Below are 27,001 nucleotides of genomic sequence, written 5' to 3' on the forward strand. Positions count from 1 at the left end.
CACATAACGGTAATTATGAACAAGATATTTTCCCTAATAAAATTACTGCAAAACAAAATCTGGAGAATCTAAGTGCTTCCCCATGTTGTCTTTATTTTATCCCATGTGCTCGAGTGATTTCGAGATGAAAAAAAAAGGATCAGAAAGGAGCAGAGGGGGTCGCCGGGCGGTGGTGGCGCACGCCTTTAATCCTAGCACTTGGGAGGCAGAGCCAGGCGGATCTCTGTGAGTTCGAGGCCAGCCTGGGCTACCAAGTGAGCTCCAGGAAAGGCGCAAAGCTACGCAGAGAAACCCTGTCTCGAAAAACCAAAAAAAAAAAAAAAAAAAAAAAAAAAAAAAAAAAAAAAAAAAAAAAAAAAAAAAAAAAAAAAAAAGAAAGGAGCAGAGGGAAAGAGCGCCGGAGCGAGATGGCCTCTGCAGACGGTTGGTTTTGCTTTAGAAACTGGAATGTGTCCAGGCTTGATTTTTATTTTCAATTCACATTTCAGATCCAGCTCCCCAAACTCTTTGATCTTTCTCCCTGTCTCCTTACCCGGAAGAGAACCCTTGGCCTTCTCAGCTGGGAGCTGGGAGCACACGTGGAAAGACTGGCTGGGATCCATATTCTTGCCAAATTTAGTCACACAAAGGGGCCTGAGAGGGAAAAAAGAAAGGATGAAAGCCGCAGCCGCCGCGACTTCAAAGGCCGCGCCGCCGCGCCGGGCCCTGCGCAGGCGCCGCCCTCCGCCGATATAAGGCGAGCCCGGCGCGCGCGGGCGGCCCTTCCGCGCGCGTCCCGGCTCCGGCGGGGATCGTGGGGACAGGAGGCACCGCGGAGAGGGACCGAAGGGGCGTGCTCTCCAGAAGCCGCTGCCCATGCCACATTAAGGCGAAAGAGAAAAGTTCTGAGACGTGGAAGAAAAGAATGTGATGTTCGAGCCCCCTAGACTAGCGGTTCCCCGGCTGGCACGTGTATTCCAGAGCCGAAGTCCACGTGCAGCATCCTCTCCCCCTTCCCCCCGTCCCCATGTCACACGGGCTCCTCGGTGCCGGATCTCGACTTTCTGGTGCAGAGCAGGACCTCTGGACCCCCTTTGACTCATTATGTTCCCCTGCGACCACCCCCTTGTCCCCTCCATGGTCTCTGCCCTCGGTCACCCTCGGTTCCTCACTGTGGCGGCGCTGGGGCTGGCACTCAGGCCTGGGGTTGACATCCCACCGAGCAGAGTGCATGGGACTCCCTTCACCCTGCGCGGGGGGCGCACAGGGCTGACCGCGCCGCGGATCCCGCAGTCCAGTTGCCTGCCCGCCCGCCCGGGAGGCCGCGCCGGGCTACAGACGCCATCGGGCGCCGGGCGCGCGGAAACGGGGCGTCTGGAGGCGCCAGATTGGAGAAGGAGGTTTTCACGGTCCCACGAGTTCCCTGGCCCTGGAGGAAGGGGCTTTGGGTTTGTTTGTCTAAGGCGGAAGAGCCCCTGGGACACAAACTGCCACTTCCCTCGTCCCCCTTCTCCGCGACGTCGGTTAAACTGAAGGTGCCCGCAGATTGAGCCCCCTGCCTGCCGAAGCTGGGGTGGGAAACCGGGGTCTCGGTTCCGCCCCTGGAAGCACATGAATTCGTTTTTTTCTAGTCCCTTCTCGGCTGTCTCTCGGAGCATCCTCTTCCGTAGGGCCTGCCACCTCCTTCCTTTGGGATCCCACCTAGGTTGCAGCTGGCAGAGAGTCTAGGCCACACAAAGGGAAGACCCGGAGCCTGGGCTGGAGTTAGGACCGAGGGGGCGGAGAGGGCTGTGCGGGGGCACTGAGCTTCTCATCCCTGTAATTAAGGACTCTGGACCGTCTGCAGCGGACTCCACTTGGCAGCAAACTCGCTAGGGGGAGGGGGGTCTTCTGGTGTGGGTATGAGTCATTCCTCTTGTGTGTCCCCCCACCGTCACCCCCCGTGGCGCACTGGGCTACACTCACCTCGGGGCAGCGCGGCCAACTCTGCTCCCCGAAGCCTGGGTTTCCACTGGGGTTGGTCGCCTCGCCCCTGTCTCTATTCTACCCCCCATCCCCACCCCAACCCGCAGGCACAGAACCCGCGACAGCGCCTTATGCAAAAGGAAGTGTTGATATAAAACAAGTTCGCTCCCAAACTAAACCCAAAGCCACCAGGAGGGGAGAAGCCAACAGCAGCGCAGCCAGCCCCTAGCAATTGTTTCACGGTCGGAATTAAATCACATCAAAACGCCCCCTGAAACCCACATCCTGAAGGAGTAAACCTGCTACAGCCAGCCTCCAGTGGTTCGCTAGAGTTCACACGAACAACCTGCCTCTACATCCGAGGAAAGGGGGGCGGCGGGGCTGCTTCGGCACCGCACCCACCACATCCCAGACCTAGGAGCCCACTCGCCCTACCCTAAGGAGCGAAGAAGCGGCTGCTTATGCTAATAACAGCCCCACAGGAATTAGGACAGACTGCCAGGCGGCTGCAATGCCTTTGCCAGGAAGGCGAAGTCCAGAGACACCACTTCCTGGGGTTACTTCGCCCCTCCTGTATCGCCTTGCTTTTCTCTCTTAAGACAGACAGACTTCACAGGGAAAAGTCAACCTCCTTTACCGACAAAGCTGTAAAACATGTGGGCGCATGGTTTTTAAGGGTGGCCTCGTTGAAGAGTCGCAACACGGCTGAAGACAGCACACCGGGCAGACCACTCACCGCCAAGCCTACCGAGCGAGGCCATTAGGTGATTTCGTTAGAACCAATGTTTCCAAAGAGGGTTCCCGCAAGGGACCGAACGCAGCCCCCTATCCCGGTTCTTTTGTAAACCGTTCTCACTAGGTGTTGCTCCAAAATTTCCCATCTTCTTGAGCTCCTAATCTCCGGGACACCTGGAGCTGAGCTCCGTATGACTCACAAGAGTCCAGATAATTAACGCGAAGGAGAAAATGGGAATTCGAATTAGTTGCAACACTTAAACAGGGAAGATGTAGAGTCGTCATTTAATCTCCTCTTGGCTTTCAAAAAATACCCTCTGGCCATTCTTCTTGCCCCCTCCCCCTCTGGGTTTGATGAAAAGGACCGATCCACTCAGGCTGCTTTGATGAAGCTGCATCTTCCAGGGTTCTTTTGCTCTGTCAGATTGGCGCACTCGGAGGAGGAATTCTGACTTTGTTAAATTTACGTTAGCTGGGACTGTAAATGTAAAACTGTGTCCTCCTCTCCTCGCTTACCACACTAACAGCAATGGAGGCTGCATACCGTCACTACAAAAATGGATTTATTCCCAACCCTCCTTATTATTCTCCCTGACGCCCTGAAATAAAATGCCATTTTTTATTTTCTTCTGTAAGGCATAGCTTTGTCGATTATTTAATTCTTAAAAAAAGTTTTCGTTATTCTGACTTCTTTCACCAACCTCTTAATTCTTCCTAAATCTATCAGCTTACATATGACCGACTGGGACATATTACATATTAATTACCTGTGGGACCAACTGAACTGATATATAGCTTTGAAAACTACTTCCTAGCATGCTCCCAACTGGTAGTTAGCAATAACCGAAGTTTTAAATGCCCACTTAAAGAACTGTTAGGTCTACAGTGTCCAGTAGTCCACAATTTCACCTTTAGAAGAGAGATCTTTGCCTAAGCGTTCTTATGTAATGGCACTAACACATAATTCTGTATTTTATTTTCAATTTAAGGACGATGGGGATACAATTCTTTCCGTCTCCTGTTTATGGCTCCCAGGTTTTACAGATGGCTACCGCATTGGTGTAATAATTTTTGCCTGAATACTTGACTTGGGGGGCGGGGTTGAGAGCTAAGGAACAAAATGTAATGTTTCTAAACGTAAGCCTCACTTACACAGTAACTTTCACAAAGCGTCTCCCTTAAAAGTCCCATCCTTTTAGGAAATGCCTCAAGGAGACAGTGGGAACTGGGGGATTTTTGAGGTTGGATTCGCGTTTACGTTCTCAAGGGTCCCTTTCAGCGTTGTCCAGGATGTCAGCAACTGCGCAGGCATGCCTCCTTTTCCTAGGTCCTTCTTCTCCCTCATTTTGGGATGTATTTTCATTTTCTACGAGGTCTCTCACACTGAGTCTTGCATATCCGAAAACCCACGTCCATCCGGTGGTAAGGACACAATGAAAGCAGTAGTGTTTTAAAAGCGATAATTAAGGTCCTGTCTTCATTCACTCCCGTCTTCCCGGTCCTGTTCCCCCTGGTAAGCCTGGAGATTTGATTTCCCCTTGTCTCCGAAGAGCGTGTGGTAGTATACGTTTGGTGCAGCCACAACTCTTTTCCTTGTGCTTGCTGCGTCTCTTCTCTGGTTAGGTGAGCAATGTGTTACATTTTCTCCTTTTCCTTCTCCTAGTCCCTAATTCTCGCCTCATTCCCTCTGTCAGAGCATCTATCAACGTGGTGTCGACCACAGCGCCGGCGGCTTTCTCTTTCATCTTCCTCCCCTTGCCTGAGTGAGGGGGCTAGAGTGGGCGGTGGAAAGGAGGTGGGAGAGAGACCGGCAAAGGACCGGAGTGAGTGGGGGCAAGAGAAGGGATGCTTCGATGATGAAGTTAAGCCATTCAGGTGGAGTTTGTCTATTTCACCCCGGCAACAGCGTGCTTTGGGGTGGGTTACCAGCAGCACCGGGTCCTTCTCCATGTTGCGTTCCCCCCCCCCCCCCAGGCATGAAAGCATGCGCGCTCACACACACACACACACACACACACACACACACACACACACACGCATGCACACCCACAGCGCCCCCCCCAAACTATGACTCGTCCTCTAGGTGCTGGGAAATGAACAGAGTTAGGGGAGAACCTGGATCTCCTCCTCCTCCTCCTCCTCCTAGCAGACTCCCTTCTCCCCACCCCTCCAGTCAGCAGCCAAGGAGAGCAGGAGGCGGGGGAGGGGCGGGGGAGGAGAAGCGACGCAAGTGAATAGCTTTGCAGCGCCGGCTAGGCGCGGCGAGGAGAAGCGGTGGGAAGGCGCAACCGCTCGCTCACCTGCTGGGCAGCGCGCACCGGAGGGACCCGGCTGCGCTCTCGGGGGGCCCTGGCATCCGGACTCCCCCGGAGCCTTGCAAGCCGCCACGCTCCGGGTGTTCCCCTCCCGTCGGCCTGGAGGAGCCGAGGGGCCACCGGCAGCTCTTTGCTTTGACAGAGGGGAGGCGGGGAAAGAGGCGAGTAACAGCGCCAGCGAGCCAGGCAGAAACTCGAGCCGGGAACAAAGAGGGATCGGGCTTGTGTGTGTGTGTGTGTGTGTGCGTGTGTGTGTGTGTGTGCGCGTGTGTGTGTATGTGTGTGTATCGGCCCGAGCTGCGGGCTGGAACATTTGGGCCCGAGGCTCCTGCTGTGACTCCCCAAGACGCCGCTGTGCCAGCCACTGCCGATTCCCAGCGCTCATCAGCACAAACTTTATTCTTGGCAAACTTCTCTTTTTCTCCCCTCCTCCTCCGCCCCCTCCCCCCAGCAGATTAAATGCTCCTCCAGAAGGAAAACCGAAGCGAAAGGGAAGGAAAGAGGCTCTAACACGGACGTCTGCAGCCCGGGTTGCTCTTTATTGTTTACCCTTCAGGAAGTGGACTTTGCGGTCTTTTCTGATTCTCCTCGCACCTCTGTTGAGGCAAACGGAGCCTTTTGGCCCAGCTCTCCTCGAAACACCCAACTCCGACACCGGCATCTGAAGAATCCACGGCGGAGAAGTTTTGCACGGCGACGCGCCACGGGACCCTCCTTTGCACTTTGGAAAGTCGTGTCCTCTCCGGAACCGGCGTCCCCGGTGCACAGACCCCAGCAAGGCGGGGCGGCCGACCGGCCCCGGCAGCCTAGCCCAGCGCACGCGGAGCGCCGCAGACGCTCTCAGAGGCGCCGGCGGCTGCCGCCCGCGCAGTCTGGTGCCCTTCGCCCCGGGGCCGGGCGCCGGCGTCCTTCTAAGTGAAGTGGGGAAGCGCGACCATCGCGGCGGCTCCCGCAGCTGTTCCGGCCGCGGGCCCCTCGCTCGCCCACCCCGCTTCCATTCGCAGTCCTCCCACAGCTCTCACCCCCACTCCTCCCCCACACACCTCACATCGACTCCCCCCTTTCCTGCCGTCGCCGAGTGCTCCCGCAGCGGAGCGGAGATTACAGAGCCGCCGGGATGCCCCAACTCTCCGGAGGCGGCGGCGGCGGGGACCCGGAACTCTGCGCCACCGATGAGATGATCCCCTTCAAGGATGAGGGCGATCCTCAGAAGGAGAAGATCTTCGCCGAGATCAGTCACCCCGAAGAGGAGGGCGATTTAGCCGACATCAAGTCCTCCTTGGTCAACGAGTCCGAAATCATCCCGGCCAGCAACGGGCATGAGGTGAGTGGGCCGCTGTCCGGAGAGGCGTGGCGGGTCCGGGGGACGCCGAGAGGAAGCCAGCGGAGCGCGCGGCCACCGTGGCCGCTGCGCCCTGGTCCCTCGCGGGCTGGGCGGGGAATAACGGCCCCTACTCCACGGTGCGCACGTGTGTGAGCGGCGGGCAAGGAAATTTAGTCCAAGTGGGTCTGTGGCTAAACGGCGGTGAGTGGGCAGGAAACGTTGGCCTTTGCCCGACCCGTTTCGTTCTCCGTCGTTTCGGCGGGGCTGCGGGGAGCGATGCATTAAAAGCAGGGATGTCTAAGCACAACTGCGAAGTCCATCCTGGGGGGGGGGGGCGGAAAACAAAGTGCATCCGCTAGCTCTCTCGGTAGAGTGTGCAAAAGTGCGTTAAACCACCGAGGTTCCAAGGAGCGGAGCCCCAGGCGGGAGGAAGGAGAGGCGGGCGTGGGCCGGCCAGGAGGGGCCCTCCCAACCGCCACGGAGGAGGGCGCGCGCCCCAACTGCGGGGGCGTTGCGGGGCCCGGTCCCCACAGCCGGCGAGGCTGCTGCGGGGAGCCGTGGGCGAGCCGACCCGAGCCACCCAACAGCATAGACACCGCAGTCCTTCCGCCCGCAACCCCGGCATCTCAAGTGGAAAGAAAGGCGTTTATTTGGGCTTAGGCAGGCCTTGGATCTCTGCAGAAGAAAGGCGAGCCCGAGAGCGGGGCGGCGGCAGCGGAAGCCGGGCCGCGGCTGGGGAGGGAGGGACACGCTTTATCAGATCTGGGGGCCAGCTGCAGGCGACGGGCGCTGGTAACCCGAGGAGAGTAAATAGAGACACGTGGGTGCCGGCGCGAGGGAGCCGAGAGCCGGGCCGCGCGCGAGCATCGGATGGACGTAGATACCCCAAAGCCCACACCTCACCGGCCGCTCCGGCTCAGCCGCTGGGGAAACCTCACGGGGACATCCAGTAGAAAAGTTCTGATACCCAAATGATGTCCCCAACGTTTTTTCCTGCCAGGGAAACGTGGAGAATATACCCTTTTCCTTAAATGGCAGCCTTCTGCCCCCACCCCAAAGAAAGGGTGGTTTCGGGGGCGGGGACATTTTGGGTTTAAAGAGTACTTTTAAGAACACCTCCGAGTTACCTTCTCTGTCCCGATGGCAGGGGTGAGTACGCATTTGAGAAGGCTGGGGGAGGGGGTGCTGGTTCCTAGAGTATAAGGGGGCTCTCTATTCCCAAAGTTCAGCAAAAGGTAGAGGAGGGCGGCTAGGGTGCAGTCAAAATCAGGTAAATAAGGTTTCTGTGCGCCTGAAGGATGAGGTCGCCTGGAGGACAGAGGTTCAAAGAATCAAATACCGTCTAAACTCGGGGGCTTTTTGCCAGACGGTAGAGTGGTCTCTCTGTTCTAGAGGAGTCCACAGATTTCCATCCACCTCACACTTCCACGGTTTACTGGTCAGAGGTGAAAAGCAGTGCTTTGGAAACCGAGAACTCCTGGGTTGGGAGTTTGAACGGACCATCTTTCCGCGGTGCAAGTGGAGCAAGCAGCCTCACTCAGCCTCACGGAAGATGGTGAAGGGGTCATACCGCTGATTTGCACGTGGTTGAGTCGGGTCGGTGGCGCTTACCAAAACTGATATTAACTGGGCTACCTTTTAGATGTCTACAACCAGACTCTCGGTTTTCCCTCCCTTTAACCACAGACCAGCTCTCCTCTGATAGCCTGCTAGCATTCAGCCTTTAAGTTGTCTGTGAATGCAGTTCCAGCTAGGACTGCTTCTTAAACAACTTCCCTAAAACCTCAGCAAAGGGATTGTTTTGTTTATGTTTCCAGATCTCGTTTTCAGTTACAACACGGTGTTTCTGGTGGCGTTTAATCAGATCTTGTCAAAGTGAACCAAGGCTGAAGAGGCTAACACATCTTAGAAGTTGGGGCTCCCAGGAAGCACTGATGGGGTGTTAGAGCAGGACACGTCATCCCCAAATTCACTTCCCCCCCCCACCATTCTTACCTTTTGATCTGGAGACCTAATAACCACTCAAACACATACATTGAAATAAGATTTTCCAGTACTCAAGCCTGCCCTGTCCTTCATTTTAACCAAAGGGGTAGACGGAGTTTTACCTAAACCTCTTCCTTTGGATGACCAGCAGACACACCCTAACCGTTACAAACTCTAAGACTGTCTCCTTTCTTTTGGGGGTGGCTCTCCACGCCATTAGGTGGTAAGACAAGCACAGCCCGCTCAGGATTCCTACCACGACAAGGCCAGAGAACACCCCGATGACGGTAAGAGGCCTGATTCTCTTTCTCCCCACTGTACCAGAGGACAAGTGCAGTTTGAGTATCTGGTTTTGATATACTTCCATTTGAGTTCAGTAGGCTGGGACCAGATATGCAAGACTGTGCCCATGTACTCATGACCTTTTTGACAGAGTAGGAAAGAAAGCCCAGAAACTCAGTTTCTCTTTCATTGTGTGTATTTCATTGAGAACAAGTCCTTGAATGAGCCTAGGCCTCTGGGTTCCTCTTGCCTTCCAGAATCTCAGAGAAGGAGTGTTTCTGAAGCATGTTTTCAACAGTAACAATTTAGAATTTTTCATTTGCAACATTGCTGTGTGTGTGTGTGTGTGTAGTTTCTCAGTACAGAGGAGGAGGAAGGCAGTGTGTGGACAGATGGATCAGAGCTCAGTAAAACTGAACCTAGCTTCTAAAATAGAAAAAATATTAGAAGCTGCACCTATCAACTGATAGGCATTTCTCCCATTGCTAATTCTTGTCAATACTCAAAAAAAAAAAAAAAAAAAATCCCACACACATGTGTCCACCCTCCTTCTTTGCTCTTTCTGAGTTTAATCAGCTCACCATAGGGTTCAGTTGTCAATCAGCTGGCATGTCTGGTCTCCTTCAATTACTTAACAATTGGCCTGTCTAGAGTGGAATGTTTGTACATTCAGTGTGTCGACCAAGGGGCAGGGAGAGAGCTGTATATCAGCCTTCCTTCTTGGCAGCAAATAGTTATACAGATTAAAAGTAAAGGGACATTTCTTTGGCAGACTGACATAAGTTTAGCCATGAAATTAGGTCTTCCAAAGGTTAATTCACTACAAATTTGGGTTTTAACCATACACTAGATCCAGTTTTCTCCTTCAGGAAAATCTAACGTTTGATAAAAATCCAGAGGCACAGGTGGAACTTTTGAGTTTGTCTAAAAGAAGGAGACGTCAAATGTATAAATGTGTGTGTGCGCGCGTGCGTGCATGCGTGTGTGTGTGTGTGTGTGTGTGTGTGTGTGTGTGTGAGTGTGTGTGTGTGTGTGTTGGGGGGTAGATGGCTTCACATATAACAGGCTTTAAGTTTGTGTGTGTTCCCTTGGGTTTCCGTATTGCTCAGTCCAGTTTGTTAGCATTAGTACAAATTAAGTTAGATGAATAACACTTATTTTTGTAAAAACATCAGTCAGTAGTGGAAGTAAATTGAACCACATGTTTTTTAAACATCTGGTTTGCTGTTAAGCCATTGGAGAGCATAAATACTGTCAATCTAAAATAGAGCATAATAATCCAGTTACAGTATTTTATAAACAAATATTTTATGTAAAGCCTGGCTTGTCTTAGGAGCAAAAGATTTTCTGATGAAAATAGTGTGATATAAAAGGAAAGTCGATGCAAATTTGATTGTTCTTTGGATTCTCCCAGGAAAGCATCCAGATGGAGGCCTGTACAACAAGGGACCCTCCTACTCCAGTTATTCTAGCTACATAATGATGCCAAATATGAACAGCGACCCGTACATGTCAAATGGATCTCTTTCTCCACCCATCCCGAGGACAGTGAGTAACATGCTGATGTTGAAAATTATTTTCAGACGTGCAAATTAATTTGTGTTTCAACAGAATGCTTATTTCTTCAAGCACATTGGTAATGCCTTCACTGTGTGTGACTAGTCATCACTGGGTAAGAGCCGTGTAAGGAACAGCAGCCTGAGAACAGTGCTGTCTTTATGTCTCCCGTTTGGGTTTTTAGATTCAGGCTGATGGACTAAGATGAATAAGTAGAGGATCACAAATTATGAGACCAAATGGAGCCAAGTCAACAAGTCTGTGATTTTTATAAGTACTGTGTTTTCTATGCTGATGATGGGAAGAAAATGGATTTAATCTTTCAGTTAACAAGGACCAGGTAGCTTTCAAAACCCTAAACCGTTTAGAGGCTCATTTGGACCTAGACATGCAGACTGTTATTTCGGCCTGTGAAAATGTCTTCTTTTATTATATTAGCTATTGTTTATAAGGAAGGTGGATAAGCCATTTTATTTTCACTTCATTGTCAGTGAGGAAAATATCATCTGAAGGTCATGTACTAAAAGTCATTGCTATTTTTAATCTTTTAGTTCAACTAACTTAAAGTTGTAAAAATGCAGTATCACATGTGTTCAATATTAAGCAATATTAAGGATTTCACGTAATTTATCGGGCAGGGGGGAGTAGAGACTGCACCTGTGTCTCCAGAAAACATCTCAGTGGTAACTTGTGGAGGGTGTGCGCGTGATCGTACTGGTGAATATACTGAATATACTGGTGCTTCTTGGGAAGCTGCTGAGGTGGTCAGTAGCTACTTGGTCCCAGCCCCATCCCTTCAGCACTCAATGAAGAACATGCGGGAATGAGTCTCAGTGACTTCTTGGGGTGATTCTACAGTCCCATGGAACTCAGTGCTTCTACAAACGCTTGGGGGAAGGGGTGTCACTGAGGCATTAGTGACAATCTGAGAGCTGGGGGCTTCACTGAAGAAGCAGAGAGGCAGTGGCTGGTAATCAACCGGAGTGCCTGTGGCTGTCTGAAGGGTCTCAGCCCTCAGTGGTGAAAATGATAGGTGTGTGGAGTTGGTGGGCCTTGTGATTTTAAACTTTAAGTGATCATTTTTCTACAAATTCCAGCTGGATGTTTAAACTGAGATAGGGAACACAGTTTTTCTCATTTTTATAAAGCAGCTGAAATTGAGCTCATGGGGATCAAATCTTGGGGATTTTTGTGATGTTCCTGTTACAAGGAATGTTCCCTCACACTATCTTAAAACATTTCAAATATTTAATGTCTGTGTGGTATGTAGGATCTTTCTACCTAAAAAGGGGGGTGAACTAATAAAGCAATTGTAGTCTCTTATTTAGAGATTATCCCCCAACACACACTGAAAATGCTTCTGGGTTTTAAAACTTAGAGAGGGCTTGTTGAGCCAGAAAGACAAATATATCTGTTTTTTTTAGTTTTGTTTTGTAATAGTTTTGCAGGTTTGGGGTTTTTTGTTTGTTTGTGTTGTTGTTGTTGGTTTTTAATGGAAGGGATGTTTTGGATAAGGAACAGTTGAAGATTTGGTAGAAAGGCTAAAAGGTCAACAAATAATCTTTTCAAATCAAGTTAGAGTTTAGGTAATAGAAACTCGCTTCCAAAACTGTTTATATTTTACCCGTGAATACAGTTGTTCTGAATTGTCGTTTATTCTATAGAGAGAACAGCTGCTTCTCTCCAGACGAGAAATTTGGGGAAATTAGTAGAATAAACTTCCTGGTATTGATAAGTAACTCCTACAAACAGTGAGTTCTCCTTTCCCCTTTAAGGTGGTGTTCTGTCTTAGGTCTCTGCGGCCTTTTCTCCCGGTTCCTCTGATGTATCTTTTTGGTGTGTGTACGTGGGCACACATGTGCATGCCTGCCGGCCTTCCTTATATCCCAGCACCATTTTGAAATGTCAATAGGTTGGAAGATATTTACTGTTACGGATGTATTAAAATGTTGACATCCATGAATCAGTCATTCATTGCTTAGGAGAGATTTGTGGGCAGAGGAAATGTCACTAGGTGTAGCCTGTGTTCAGAGAACCGTTACTCTGTTTTCTGATGCTTGTGCTGAATCAATCCTCTTACATGTGAAAATGCATTCGTGTTAGGTATGTCTTATTGAGAGACAGTTTGCACAATTCCAGAAGCCTTTCCGTTTTAACCACAAGGCTATGTCAATTTCTTCAGAGTCCAACTGAAGTGAGTTACAATCTTTGGTTTTTAATACCCAACAGCTGTTTGTAATGTTTCTGAGATCAAAAACACTTTAACCGGAAGGCAGCCTCTCTTCTTCGCCCTAACCACACTTGTGCTCTCTTCCTCCTCCTCCTCCTGTCCTCAGCAGGATTGTTTGTGTCACTGACTTCAGCAAGGGTAGACTTTCTTACGGGTGTCAGGAGCGGGGTGACCATTTGCATTTGAGTTTAAGGGTGGGGGCATCCCTGTGACTTGGATTTGCATTACAAACAACCCCTGGTTTATTGTATCTGCTGCCTGTGAGAACTGGAGAGAAACATCTGTGGGTGGGAGAGGCCTCGGCTGGGCCCCTCTCCTTTCTGAGTCTGACTGGGGTCCCGAGAATTCCAGCTGTGGCCAAGTGGCACACACAGGGGCGCCTCCTCTGAAATCTCACCATAGCCATATGCCGTTGGTCCTGTTGTAAGCCAGACCAGGCATCATGGTACCTATTCAGGAAAACGGCCTTCACCCACCCATCTTTTCTCCTGCAAGGGTGTTTGAGTTGGGACCTCCTTCTAAAGCTGGAACTTTTAAGGGAGTATATCTCTATCAGACATCTTATGAATGAGCCTCTCCTAGAGTTTTAAATGCGAATTTTTAGTTCAGATAATTGAGCAAAATCAAGGAGAAAGCAGCCGTGACCACCCGCTTGGTGTCGGTGTGGGCTCTTCAAGCACAGAAAATGAGAAGGTGTGCAAGCCTGTAAATATTTCAGAGACAGGACCCACCGAGAGTTTATTGAAAGCGTATTTCCAAACCTTTCTTTCTCTAAAGCTTATTTGTGAAAATCAGGCCAATGTCCAGGTATTACAACAACAACAACAACTACAACAACAACAACAACAGCAACCACCAGTTCTTTGCATCCCAAGCTCAGTGTCTGAGCACAGTGTGAATGAACCCTGAGCTGAGCCTCTTTAACATATGAAAGTTCCCTCTTGGGCTAAGATTAGCCTGTGGTTATTCTTCTTGGGAGTCAAACTTCCATCTGTCCCTCCTGCAGCCCAAATGGTTAACACCTTACCTTCCATTTCTCTCTCCTCTGATGCCTGGGGAGGGAGTGGTACCAGAGAGCCAGGAAGCTGGCCATGGCCCCTGACCTCAGTAGTTCTGAGTCATGAAAGCTTCGAACATTCTGGTGCTCTGTGATCTTCCTTAGGTGTTTACAGCTCCATTTCAGCCACCTTTTAAAACCTTAATTTTAAAGTAGGAATTGCTATGGAAAAGTTACAGGGATTCTTTTTTTATTATTTAGAATAACTTGATTCTGTTGGATGACTTTTCTGTCAAGGAATTCACATTTATATTTCAGATGAACAGATTTGTGTCTGTTACAGCTCCCATCCTTGATTTTGTATTAGTTTACAAACAACTAAGATTTTATTTTGGTCAATGTTCATATCTGGGAGAAAGGAACTGAGGTGGACTTGGCTAACCATGAAGCCCCTGAATACCACTGTGCTGATGTTGTATGGCCTTGAAACAAACTGTAAGATACAGAAACTCAGGGGGCAGTGACTGGCCTTGTGCCTCATGTGAGGCTTTTGAAGGAGGGAGATCTTTGTCCTGCAAGGGGCTACCTAATTTGACTTCCTGAAAAATTAATTTAAATTTTCTGATTCCAGCTGTTTATTTTCTCACAGCCAAGTAAGCTGGGTTTTTCCCTCTTTACCCTCAAGCATAGGGTATATTTTCAAAGTGAATTCTGTGTAATGTTTGTATATGGCTGTCAGGGGAAGGGGTAGGAAAATTCCTCTTCCGAGTCCCTGCTTATTCTGTTTGATCCTTCCTTACTACGCTGCTCCCAAGTTGGGAAAGACTCATAATTGAGAAGAATTTGGAGCGATGACTGTTGCTCCCCCAGATAGAGCACATCTCTAATGACGTCACTTCCTCTAATGTCCCTGGGAGCCGCACTCCACGTGGCCCTTTAGTAGGCACATTTACTGATCCTCATTTACTGATCACTGACCCTTATTCAGTTGTATTTGGAATGACCCTAGTAGTTTTGTTTGTCTATTCAGAAAGACATGAGAACAGCTCAAAACATAGTCACTTCACTGACCCAAGAGCACTAAATCAAACAGGGAACAAGCCATGTGTTGTTTGGTTGGTTTTGATTTTTTTTTTTTTTTTTTGGAGACAGTTTGTTACTACATAGGGCCTCGAACTCAGAGAAATGCAAGGACCTTTGCTTCCCAATGCTGGGCGTAAAGGCACGACAGCCAGCTGGAGCCTTCTGTTTTGAAGCATCCTAGATCGCGGTACAGATCTTTGCTTTATTCCCATCAGTTTCCTTGTTCTGATTCCGTCCTCACTGCAGCCGCACACTTTGGAATGACCAGCAGGGCTGGAGTTTACTAGGGAGCTCACCTGGCCTTGGACGGGGAGCCTCAGGAGCATGCCAGCTGAGAACATGTGCAGCTGTTGCGTTTTTAGAAGTGAATCTGTGAACTCTGTGGGCAAACCCATTTGGATTTATGTGATTGAAATTTTTTGAGCAATCAGATCACTCTCTCTTTTTTTTTTAAACTCGTTTTATCTCCATTTACATATTATTGATAAGATTGGGGTTTTTATGGATTCATTTCCCTTTGATTTTGGAGAAAGACTTGGAGTTTAAAACTCAAACATTCCAGTGCTGTCTGTGGCCAGCGGAAAAAGCATGTGTGCATTATTTCCAGGTGTATGCAGCACCCAGCAGCTACCGTACCACAGGAGTGGTGGACGCAGGACTGAAGGTTTTTTTTTAAAAGAAAGTGTTCATTTTAAAGTTGTGCTCTTTATAAGCACCTGTGACAAGCCGGTCCAGTCTGTAGGGAGCCAGTGCCCTGATAATCGAGAATGAGTGCTGTTCATACCCACCCCATCAAGCCTACGTTCATTTGTCACGGTGTTTGGCTAGCACACACAAAGTCCCAGGCTCAGGCCTCAGTACCACACAAAGTGGATGTGGTGGTACAGAGACATCTGTAAACCCATGACTTGGGAGGTGGAGTCAGGAAGATCAGAAATCCAAGCTAATCCTCAGCTACTTAGTGAGTTCAGGGACAGCCTGGGCTACAAGAAATCCCATATCAAAAGTGAATGAATGAATGAATGAATGAGCTACAAGAAATCCCATATCAAAGATAGATAGATAGATAGATAGATAGATAGATAGATAGATAGATAGATAGATAGATAGATAGAATAGATAGAATTTAAAAAGGCGGGGGGACAAGGACAAAAAGTAGTAGCCATAGGCTTTATTGAAATAACTGTTAAAAATATACTTTTGGGACCAACTTTGGTGGCATACACTGATATTCCTAGCTGCTTGGAAGGCTGGAGCAGGAAGACTGAGTTTAGAGTTCAAGGCCAGCCTGAGCCAGCATAGCAAGATGTGTGTGTGTGTGTGTGTGTGTATGTGTGTGTGTGTGTGTGTGTGTATGTGTGTGTGTGTGTGTGTGTACATACATAAACTCATAACTGCTTTTTAAATACTGCAACTTAATTTTTTTAAAATTTAACTTTATTCATGTGTATAAGGTCTACATAGTGCATACCAATGAATACTGTTGCAAGCATGCCAAGATGGACATGTGTAGAGGTCAGAGGACAACTTGGGAAGTTGTTCTCTCCTTGCACTGTAGGTCCCAGGATTAGAACTCAGGCCACCAGGGGTTTCTCTGTGTAGCTTTGCGCCTTTCCTGGGACTCACTTGGTAGCCTAGGCTGGCCTCGAACTCACAGAGATCCACCTGGATCTGCCTCCCAAGTGCTGGGATTAAAGGCGTGCGCCACCACCGCCCGGCCAATGATATTTTTTAAAAATGAAATCACAATTTTGTAATTATAAACTTTCCTTATAACTCTGTAAATCATGTTAAAGACGTAAATGATCCAGTCTCTAAAACTTAGAGCCCTAACGCCCAAAAACGAGTTAAAAGCCAACAGCCAAGAACGGAAATGAGTAGGGGTGAAGAACCAGGCCTCGTCATCAGAGGGCTGTGGAGCAAGTAGGGGCTGCTACCTCAGATACTCCAGCACCCCAGCTGTGCGGGTGGCCCACTTAACAGAGGTGACAGCGAGGAGCACGGGGTCTCTAAAGAAGACATTTATGTGCTGTGTCCACTCCAGCTAAGCTCACTGAAATCATGAACTTGCCTGTGTGTATTATTCCAAAGCTGGCTAGGGAATGAGAGCCTGTATGGGAGGTCCATCAGGGCATCACCAAGTAGGAAGAATTTAGGTTGCTCTCTCTCACTCCCCCCCCCCCCATTAGAGGCAGAGAAGCTGTGCCACAGTAGATCTACAAATAGACATTTTCATTTTTGCCATTGTCTACCGGCAATGAATCTTTCAAAGCTCTCTTACTGATCCTTGTGACTTCCTATACCCACCAGTCAATAGTCCTATATGGCATCTGGTGGCAGTTTTGCAGAAATCACATTTTGATCTTCACTGGGGTAACTTACTACCGAGACAATATAAAGTTCACTTGAATAAAGGCGATTAACCAGGCCTGGGGGCAAAGGCCTGCCTGTCATCCCAGCTACTCAGGAGGTTGAGGCAGAAAGACTGTAAGTTTCAGGGCGGCCTGGAAGATTTTGTGAGATCCTGTCTTGGAAAGAAAGGAAGAGAGTGCTGGGAGTATGGTGCCGTGGTAGATGCTTGCGGAGCTTGCCGGAGACCCTGGGCAGCACCCAGTACAGCAATGTGAGTGGATGAAGGAGCCTGTTGCTATGCACCACTGAGGAAGATGGGGTGAAGAGGCAGATGGAGAGAGACTGTGACGTGAAAAGAGGAGGGCTTCTGGGAAAGCTTGACTTGAAAAACAATACTGCCAGTCACCCACCTACAAATTTTAAGTCTGCTCAAATTCTTTAATTAAAAAAATTTTAATCCTGATAAACCTTTAAAGATTATTGTTTGTATTATGTGTACGTATGTGTATCTGCATGCAGGTATGTACATGTGAGACCAGAAGCATCAGATTCCCTGGGACTGTAGTTACAGATAGTTTTGAACCACCAGATATAGAAATGCTAGGAACGGAACTTAGGTCGTCTAGAACAGTAATTGCTCTTTCCTGCTCAGCCATCTCTCCATCCTGATAGCTCTCCAGTCTGATAGCTCTGTCATAAACACTGTCAACAGTGATGGTAGTTGATCCCTTAGTCATGAGTTCATCCAGGATTGAGATAGTTATGTCAACCTAGATGAGAAGGGTCATCGTCAGTTCCCCCCACCTCACCCCACCCCCACCTTGTCATCTTGCTAGACCAATACAGCACCAACAGGAATGTATACATCCGTGTGTCTATTTTTGGATTTCTAATATGTTCCCTCTTTTTATCAAACCAAATTCCTTATGAAATACAAGACCTGAAAGTAGCTGCTAAATAACCTTGTCTTTTAGTGTTTTCTTTATTCTCTGATTTGTTGTAAAGGGTCATTGGACCACTGTGCTGCGTGATGTGCTTACTGAACATCAGTATTTCATGGAATGTTGTCTCCAGGTAATACCTGAAATAGCTCATCAGGAGAATAAAAAGGGATGGGACTAGAACCCCCGGAGGATTCTTGTCTCTTACATAGATCCTAGACACCTAGGACAGATGCAGATGGCTTTTGTCCCACAAGCGCCACCCCTAAGAAAACGCTCCTAAGTGCCTCCTGGCCTCATGTCACTAATGCTTTGCAGTTGATTTTTGCTCTCTCTCAGCTGCAAAGGCCAAAGCTTTCACTAACAATTGGGGCATTTTTAGATATTAGAAAGTCTGAATAATCTTCACTGATATGTGTGGCTGGGGTGGCTTCTAAGCCAGTGTGTGCCATAAATTGATTACACTATTCCGTGACACTGAGAGCGTGATCTTGAGATTTTAGGGAGCGTTGACGGAGGGAGGTCCAGGGTTAGATGTCAGATGACCCGAGGCCTAGTCTGAAGTCTGTTGCCCTCTTCTGGAACCTTCGCCAGCCTCTGTTTCCTCTCCTGTGTGGCTGGCCTTCCTTACTGTGCCAATATGGAGTTCTGGTGGCACAAAGCAAGTCTGCGAAAGTATTGTTCCCTAGGCCTGGTGGAAGAATAGATTCTAGAATGGTACGGACCGGGGTCTAGATTCCCTCCTGGGAGGGCTCCTGTGGCTGTGACCGGTGTGTGGCTGGACCATGAAGCTCTGGAGAAAGGAAGGACACCTGATTCTTCCTGTTGCCATGATGCTGGCCCAGAATCTGGACGCTGGTTCGTGAAGGCTTTACCCTAACCTTTGGGAAGTTGTTACATGTCTTAAGTTTTAGGGACTCAGCAGCGTCCTTGTCCCTTTGTGGTGTTTCTCTTGGGCTCCTTTTCTCTCCCGGATGTCAGGAGAGCCTCATTCTCTCACCTTTACACCCGCCTCTCCTCTGAGTGAAAGGGATATGTAAGGGGATGGCTTCCAGATTCTCCCTGAAGTCTCATCCTCCCAGCATTTGATAGGAAGTTATCAGATATCCTATGCTCTCTGCTTGGCATAGGAGTAAGTCAGAGGGGTTCTCCTCTTAACCTTCTAGGATCTGGATTTCTTCCTCTATTGCAAAATTACCTGGAGAGGAGCTTGAGACCCTGGGACTGTGAGGACAAAGAGCTGGTTACACTTTTCCTGGGACATTTTCTTCTGGCTGAAATCTTTCTGTTTTGGCACCAAAAGAGATCAGGTCCAAAGGACATGTCAGCTGGGCATTGAGGGAAAAAAACAGTCTGTGGAAAAATTCCAGTTTCCATCAAGTCTCCCTCCTACAATAAGGTGCTTTGTCGACCAGCTCCAATGGCTTGGATCAAGGAGAAGATACTATGTGAGATGAGGGGCGTGGCTTGATGTCAGACACAGCAGAGGCAGGAGCCCGACTTCCAGCCAGTACTGGGAAAAAAAAAAAAAAAAAGGAAAGAAAAGAAAAAGACACTAATTTCATTTTATTTCAAATGCGTTAGACTTTAAATTGAGATTATTAAAGTCAGAGACAAAAAACAAAAGGATTAAAAGCAAAGAAATGTTTACCACTTACTACTACTGGGTTTAACAAGTCAGCCTACCCTCAGGGTAAAGAGAATCAACTCTCTCAAATATTGCTCAGTATTTTTTGGTCCATTTTTATGAATATGCTAAAATTCTTAGATTAATAGTCAGTATCACTGTTTTTTTTTTATTTTGAAGTGAAAATGGAAAAAGAAAGTATTTTTTAAAAAATACTACCTAGTAGCTTAATTTAAAGATCACATGAACGTGGTGTGGGTTAAAATCACTGTGTTGAAGTCAAGCCCATGCTAAGGATGGCAGGAGCCTCCCCCAGGTTAGCAGACTGTACGGTCAGGGCCCTTTCCTTAGGTATACACTTGTTTGTTGTCATTAAAAACAGTCACATTTGCCTCCACGAATAGAAGAAAAGTTATTAAATCAATCATAATATTGATAAAAAATCATAATATGTAAAGCAGGCAAGCTGCTTGATTTGGTTAGAAATTTCTTTTCAAAATCCTTAACTATTTTTTATGAAGATAAAAGAACTATTTTTTAACTACAAAGGCTTGCTTGGCCTTTCTTTCTTTGCACGTGGATTAAAGCGGTGGGGTCGGGTGCCATGTCAGGCCCCTTGGCCTCCAAACGTGAGTTCTCATCACCCAGCCCTGGTCCAGGCGGAGGATGCTGAAGTTGTTTACCTGCGGATACACACACTGTATGGGGTTCTCTCCTAGTGCCTTGCCCTGCTGACCCCAGAGAGAACCCACACTGTTCAGCATCGTTTGGAAAGCTTCCCACACTCTGGAACAGTTGCCGATCTCACCTCCTCACTTCTCCTACAGCTGTTACCCCAGACATGTGTCTTTTTTGTTTTGTTTTTCAAGACAGGGTGTCTCTTTGTAACTGCCCTGGCTGTCCTGGAACTTGCTCTGTAGACCAGGCTGGTCTCGAACTCAGAGATCCACCTGGCTCTGCCTCCCAAGTGCTGGGATTAAAGGCACAGCACCCTCATGCGCAGCTCCAGACATGTGTCTCAAACCTTGCTCTGAATCTGTGTCTGGATTCTGTGGCTCAGTGTCCCTGAAATACCCCATTCATCTTCTTGTCCACACTTAAGGCCCAGGGTGGAAGGTGCCACCTCCTTGAAGCATTTGACAGTTTCTCTTCTGACTAGGAGTGGCCGTGCTGGCCTGTGCATTTCTCCTGGATCTTTATGGTTTTTTATACATTTTACAGATGGATTCATTTTTAAAAACTTTATGCATGTTTGAATGAATGTCTGTGAGTGAGTGTGTGTGTGTGTGTGTATGTGTATGTGTGTATGGGTAGGTGCATATTTGTGGATATGTGCAAGTGTGTGTGTGTGTGTGTGTGTGTGTGTTGGTATCTAAAGAGGCCAGAGGTGTTGGAACCTTCTAGAGTGTGTTACAGGTATTATAGTGAGCCACCCAACATGGGTGCTGGGAACTGAACTCAGGTCCTCTGCAAAAGCAGCCAGTGCTCTTAACCTCTGAGCCATCTCTCCAGCCCCTGTGCATACGTTTTGTATGAGTTAGGTATCTCCATGTCCATTTCTTACTGTCAATTCCTTTGAACACAGGGATCAAGTTTTAATCTTCTGTTACCAACAAATTTCTATACTGCATGTCATGATGCAGGTTAGGAATTTTAAACTTCAAGAGTAAAAGCTGATAATGTCGGATACCAGTCCATATTTATATGAGAACTCTTAAAAATGTATAGGTTTGTGCTGAATCCCAGAGCTAAGATTGAGTTTAGAAATTTTCATACTTTTAAATACTGTTAGTGAACTTGATATTAAGCATCAGTTTTGAGTATGTGGTCCCTGCAGAACTTTCCTGCACTCCATGTCCATAAATGAGGTCATTTAGTACTCAAGGCAGGCAGTGCTGGCCCTAACACCCCACCCCCAACCCGGCCCAGGCAATGGATGAGGGAACTGAGGCACAGAGTGTAGAAAACGTCGAGAAATAGAAGATCATACGGAGAAGACAGTTTGCCCTGGTCACACGGCTGGCCCACAGATGAACTATGAATGGGACCTAAATCTTGACTCTGACTGCAGGCTGCCTTCTCTAACTTCAGCCTGTCTTTCCTGTTACCCAGAAGATGCTGGAGGACTTCTAATCAGTGGATTGATCACTAGCAGTAATTCATAGAGAAGAGTGTGGTGACCAATGAGACCTCGTGTGAAAGTGTGAACTTCCCCACGCTGTCCTTGGTGGCGAGAGCTGTTACAATGTGAGGGGGCAAGCTGTCGAAAAAGGGGGCAGACGATGTTGGGGAGCGCTTTGGAGTGTTCTAGCTCGAAGGCCAAGGGGGGCGTTAACAAATCGTGGATTTAGAAGGAAGAGGAGGTTTTAGGACACATAGTCATGAGTTTTTCTTAGGCATTTTTCTGTCTTCACTTTTTTTTTTATTAAGAGATTTTCTATTTGTTTCACATATCAACCACGGATTCCTCTGTTCTCCCTCCTCCCACCCCCAGCCTTCCCCCCCAACCGACCCCTCATTCCCACCTCCTCCAAGGCAAGGTCTTCCCTGGGGAGTCAGCAGAGCCTGGTACATTCAGTTGAGGCAGGTCCAGTCCCCTCCTCCCTGCACCAAGGCTCTGGAAAGTGTCTCAGCATAGGCCCCAGGCTCCAAAAAGCTGGCTCATGCACCAAGGACATATCCCGGTCCCACTGCCTGGGGGCCCCCTAAACAGTTCAAGCTAATCAACTATCTCACTTATCCAGGGGGCCTAGTCCAGTACCATGGGGGCTCCTCAGCTATTGGTCCACAGTTCATGTGTTTCCACTAGTTTGGCTAGTTATCTCTACTTTTTCCAATCATGGTCTCAATATCTCTTGCTCATATAATCCCTCCTCTCTCTGGTCAATTGGGCTCCTGGAGCTCTGCCTGGGGCTTGGCCATAGATCTCTGCATCTGCTTCCATCAGCCACTGGATGAGGGTTCTGTCATGACAGTTAGGGTGTTCGACCATCCGATCACCAGAGTAGGTCAGGCTCTCTTGACCATTGCCAGCAGTCTATAGTGGAGGTATCTTTGTGGATTCCTGGGGACCTCTCTAGCACTCTGCTTCTTCCTATTCCCATGGTGTCTTCATTTATCGTGGTATCTCTTTCCTTGATCTCCTACTCTGTGTCTTCACTTTTATGTCAAGCAAACAAACAGCTGAGATCTAGAACAAGTCTTCTGTGTTATGAACATCCTTTTGGTCTATCCTTAGCAATAAACCAGTGATGCTTCACAAAATCCTTACCTGTGAAGCTTCCCGGGGCTTGACCAGAATCTTGTATATGATCATGAGAAATAAACACACTGCCCACAGATGAAGAAAAAAGTAGGATTAATGAAAGAGTGTACATACGAGTTAATGCGTGTACTTTGCACATGCTTTGTGTTAATTCTCACTGCAAAGCTATGGAGCTTGTACTGATACTCTCTTGTTTCCCTCGAAGGAACCTGAGGTGCAGAGAGGTTACTTGGTTGCCTGTAGAGTTACAGGTTCAGCGAGTGGTAAAGCTCGGATCGGGACAGGTGTGTCCGATAGTACTCAACCCGTAAGGTGACACTCGGCACACGAGGGCCCTGAGAGTAATTCCCACAGCCAGTAAACCACTTGGGGAATCGAGAATGACAGTTACGCTTCAGAACGATGTAGGTAACGAGCCTTCATAGAAGGCTTACGTAGTAGATGCTTTTGAAACATTTGAAAATTATCAGCTGGTTCATTCAACACCTAACTGTGTCGTGCTCAATATGGTTTTGAAAATCCCCAGGGAATAGTTACTGCTGACGGGTATCACACGTATTTGTTTTTGCATGTGCTTCTAAGCGAATATTTATTGTTCACTTCCAAGGGACTCAGTGGCCCCGGTTATTCTCTGATAGGGTTTAGTAGGTAATCAAATAGCTGTGTGCCCAGAGATTTTTGCAGTGCTTGCACTCTGGCAAACAGCATAACCTATGTTTTCTATAGGAGCCAGGCATTTACACATACAACTCTTCCGAAGGGTGTTCCTCGTACGTACGACAAGCGGTTATGTTGTAGGATGGGCGTCGCTTTTAGCTGTCAGTGCTGGTTTTTCTGGTGTCCTCATGTTAAGGTAAATAAGAGAACTTAGTTTAGTAACAGTGGGAGTCCTGGTCGGTCCTGGAGCGTGGCAGCCTTGGCTTTTCCTTAAAGAGTGAAGAAAACTTCTTAAGGGAAGTGTTTATTAGGAGCAGTCTTTTCTCTCCCAAGAGGAAATTGCTGCCTCCTCCTCCTCCTCTTCTTCTCCCCTCCCCCCTTTCTTCCTATTTGTCATATATATGAATATGTATACAATATAAATGTAAATCAGGGGAAACCCATGAAAGAACAGAAAAATAAAGAAAAAGCACCTAGATTTTTGTCATTCAGACATTACAGTTTTACTTACGTCTACCTGTGTCTTAGTGGATACACATAAACTTTATAAAATTATTCTCTGGTGATCATTTTCTTTTCATTAAAAATCCCATGTGCTTATTTTTCTATGTAAGTAAATACAGACCTATATCTTCAGCTCTAGATGCGAAATGATACCACGTTATAAATATTTTTATCTTCAGTTTTGGCTGTTAAGGGCTTTGTTTTCACTAATGCCTCAATGAAGCCATGTTGAAATAAATTTAGTACCTATTTTTGTCCACATCAGTATATAATTAGTATATAATAATTAGTAACTATTAACTTAAATCAATAACTGGTTTTATTATTTTTGTTTTCATTTTAAGACAGGGTCTTTTCATGTATATAACCCAGGCTGGCCTAGGCTTATAATCCTCCTGCCTCAGTTTCTTGAGATACTGGGATTATAGGTATAGATAGTCTATAGGATATAGACTCCCACATCTGGTACCTTCAAGTATTCTTAATAAATGATTGAAAACGACTTCACACAAATGTATAATATTTCTCCATTTCTTTACGCTTGCACAGTTGAGTTCTCCTGTAAGTTACTATGTATTATACAAGAGAAAATGCTTCCCATCATTAGTTTGGGACTATTTACATTTTATCTCAGAAGAGCAGGGCTATGAAAGGTCCTTTGACCTCAGTAACCAGAAATACATTGTAATTCCAATTCACTAACGAGAAGAAAATTCTTATTGTTACAGTGATATCTGAATTAACCCAACAGTTTAGGGTTAGGCAGGTTTCCTGGTGTTGTGAAGACAGATACTAAAGACACTCTTATTTTTCACCCCATGAAACTCATTGATGGTGCTTTTTTGGACAGTGGAATGGGTTCCAACGCGGACACCCTCAAGTGCTCACAGTTTAGTGTAGAGAAGACAGGAGTTACCGTTCATCACAGATGGATCCAGAGAGGCGTCAGGGAACAGAGACACTGTGGCCCCAGATTGTGGCAGCCTGTCATTCTTGACCTGTAGGACTGTGTGTGTTGCCCTTTCCTGATTTCAGGTCAGCGTAGTTAGTTGGAAGCATGGTTGAAAACATTTGATTTACTTGCTGAAATAATTTTGTAGATAATGAATTCGAGGCTCAGCTAGTAAAGCAGATTGATATCATCATCATCATCATCATCACCATCGTCATCATCATCATCATGATCATGACATGCATGGGGCTGGAGAGATAACTTGGCAGTTACAAGCATTGCTGCTCTTCCAAAGGGCCTGGGTTAGAGTCCCAGCTCCCACACGGTACCTCAAAACCACTTTAACTCCACTTCCAAAATATCCAGTGCCTTCTTCTGGCCTCTGGGCTCACGTGCGCGCACACACACACACACACACACACACACACGCACGCACGCACACACACACACACACACACACACACACACACACAACACCCATACATAAAATAATTTTTTTAAAAAAGGACATACCTCTTAAGTAACCTGCAATGGTTTAAGAAAATAACTCAGAGGTATTTCTAGAGCCTCTGAGTAAGTTTATTGCTGCAAGTTAACTGGGGATCCCCCCCCCCATTTTCTTTGGATGGTGCCATGTCACTGTCTTACTTATGCCTTCTTCAGAAACCTTTTCATGGGAGAGCTTTGCTGTGCGTATTCTGTAACCACATTTTAAGATGTGGTGCCCGCCTGACTGCAGTCAGAGCTGGGCATTCAGAACCTCAGGAGGGAAAACGGGTGTCGCTTCTTATCTCGTGGCATGCCTGGGGATTCGGGTTATGCATCTTAGGTACCCAATCCCAAACCAACTCAAACCACTTGTCAGTCGTATGAGCATATAAGCTGTTTGCTTCCATTTCTTGCTCAGGAATACTTGGTATCCTAAAGGTAGTTAGAAATATAGGAAGCAATGACTTCTTAAATGGTGTAACTTAGCTACTGTTCATTAAAAAAAACAAAAAACTTGGTCAGGATCTATGGCAATAAATCATAATATGTCTGAGAATAAAGTGTCTGCCTTGGTCTGTGTACTAGAGTCTGAGATGTTTGAGTTGGTGTTTTCCATATTGTTCAGTGAATAACATGAAGTTGGGATGTATTGATGGATCCATAGTTAAGAGCACCTGGTGCTCTTGCAGAGGACCTGGCTTGGTTCCTAGCACCACATGCAGCTTACAACTCTCTGTGACTACAGTTCTAGGGGAGCTGATGCCCTCTTCTGGCCCCCAGAGGCAGCAGGCATGCACACGGTACACAGACATACATTCAGGCAAAACACTCATAAAATGAAAATCAGTAAAATTAAAAACACAATCAAAGTTGAATAATGTAAATTTAAATTAATTAGGCTTGATGAGGGACTTATATATCCAGTTGTAGTAACTAGGGATTCTGCATTTCAAGGGTCAATTTTCTCTGCTAACCTGTCTGGGGACCTGGAAACATCATATGCCCCTGGAGCTCTTTAGGAAATTCAAGTTGCTGATGAGGAGACAGGTCATCATTCAGGCATACATGAGCTGTTGGTTTCCTTTCTTATTTGTTATTTTAATAGTCCTTAAATGAACTTAGTGATGTCTCTGTGGTACGAAAATTGAAAATACATGGCTGCTTGAGAAAGTCCTTTCAAAGGCTCTTTAAACTTCAAGTTCTGCTAACTCATGGTGGGAAAGACTGGTGTGGAGTTGGGCAGGATCCTGGCCCCCTTGGTGTCTTGAACCACTGTTTTCTTTGAGCTGTTTTCTTATCTGGAATTGGGTCACAGCAAGGGGCTGTTACCCGGACTATGGGAGGCACAGTCAAGCCGGCATGCGCACTTGCGTAAAAGCCCCCCTGGCCTCTTGGGTATCAGACATTTGAACCAACTCACAGAAGGAAGGAAACTCGTCTTTTCTTTTTTTCCACCTCAAGTTATTTCATCAGTGCTTTGAGAGATGGAGGTTTTCTGTGCTGTCGAGGGGAAATCCAGAGTCTACTGGGAGAGTAGAGCAGGGTCCGTGGCATGGGGTACAGACCACCTGGTTAGTGACAGTCTCAGGGGAGACATGCGGTCAGCCACACCGGGCAAGACACCTGCACCTGACTTGATTCTGTCGAACTGCTCGGTGGAAAGGTCCCCTGTACGGTCGTCCCGCCTGTCTCAGGCAGGCGCTGGAGTTCCTGCACCTGGCTCCATTTTCTGCAGAAACAAAAACGACTTTGGTGTTTTGT

General features: G+C 47.4%; 1 protein-coding gene and 1 long non-coding RNA gene across 17 annotated transcripts in view; one reads left to right on the top strand and one right to left on the bottom strand.

The window, feature by feature from the left end:
- Positions 1–308: 308 nt before the first annotated feature.
- LOC143273988 (uncharacterized) lies at positions 309–4,644 on the bottom strand. The gene is made up of 2 exons (XR_013052366.1): positions 1,152–4,644; positions 309–633 (listed from the first exon to the last, which is right to left on the bottom strand). It is a non-coding gene; the product is annotated as an uncharacterized LOC143273988 (long non-coding RNA).
- Positions 4,645–4,928: 284 nt separating this feature from the next.
- The window catches only part of Lef1 (lymphoid enhancer binding factor 1), a 272,799-nt gene continuing 250,726 nt past the window's right edge, over positions 4,929–27,001 (top strand). For 3 of the 16 annotated variants that reach the window (XM_076574988.1, XM_076574987.1, XM_042279938.2), the window contains exons 1-3: positions 4,957–6,318; positions 8,525–8,591; positions 10,001–10,134. In XM_076574988.1, coding sequence (XP_076431103.1) covers positions 6,112–6,318; positions 8,525–8,591; positions 10,001–10,134 — 408 coding nt within the window. In that variant the 5' untranslated portion in view covers positions 4,957–6,111. Of the gene's footprint in view, positions 6,319–6,384; positions 6,520–6,755; positions 7,468–8,524; positions 8,592–10,000; positions 10,135–27,001 lie in introns of those variants that run through there. The other 13 variants (XM_076574986.1, XM_006970372.4, XM_015992900.3 and 10 more) reach the window with 13 other exon arrangements.

The sequence above is a fragment of the Peromyscus maniculatus genome, chromosome 6, assembly GCF_049852395.1.
Source record: "Peromyscus maniculatus bairdii isolate BWxNUB_F1_BW_parent chromosome 6, HU_Pman_BW_mat_3.1, whole genome shotgun sequence".
Classification (NCBI taxonomy): domain Eukaryota; kingdom Metazoa; phylum Chordata; class Mammalia; order Rodentia; family Cricetidae; genus Peromyscus; species Peromyscus maniculatus.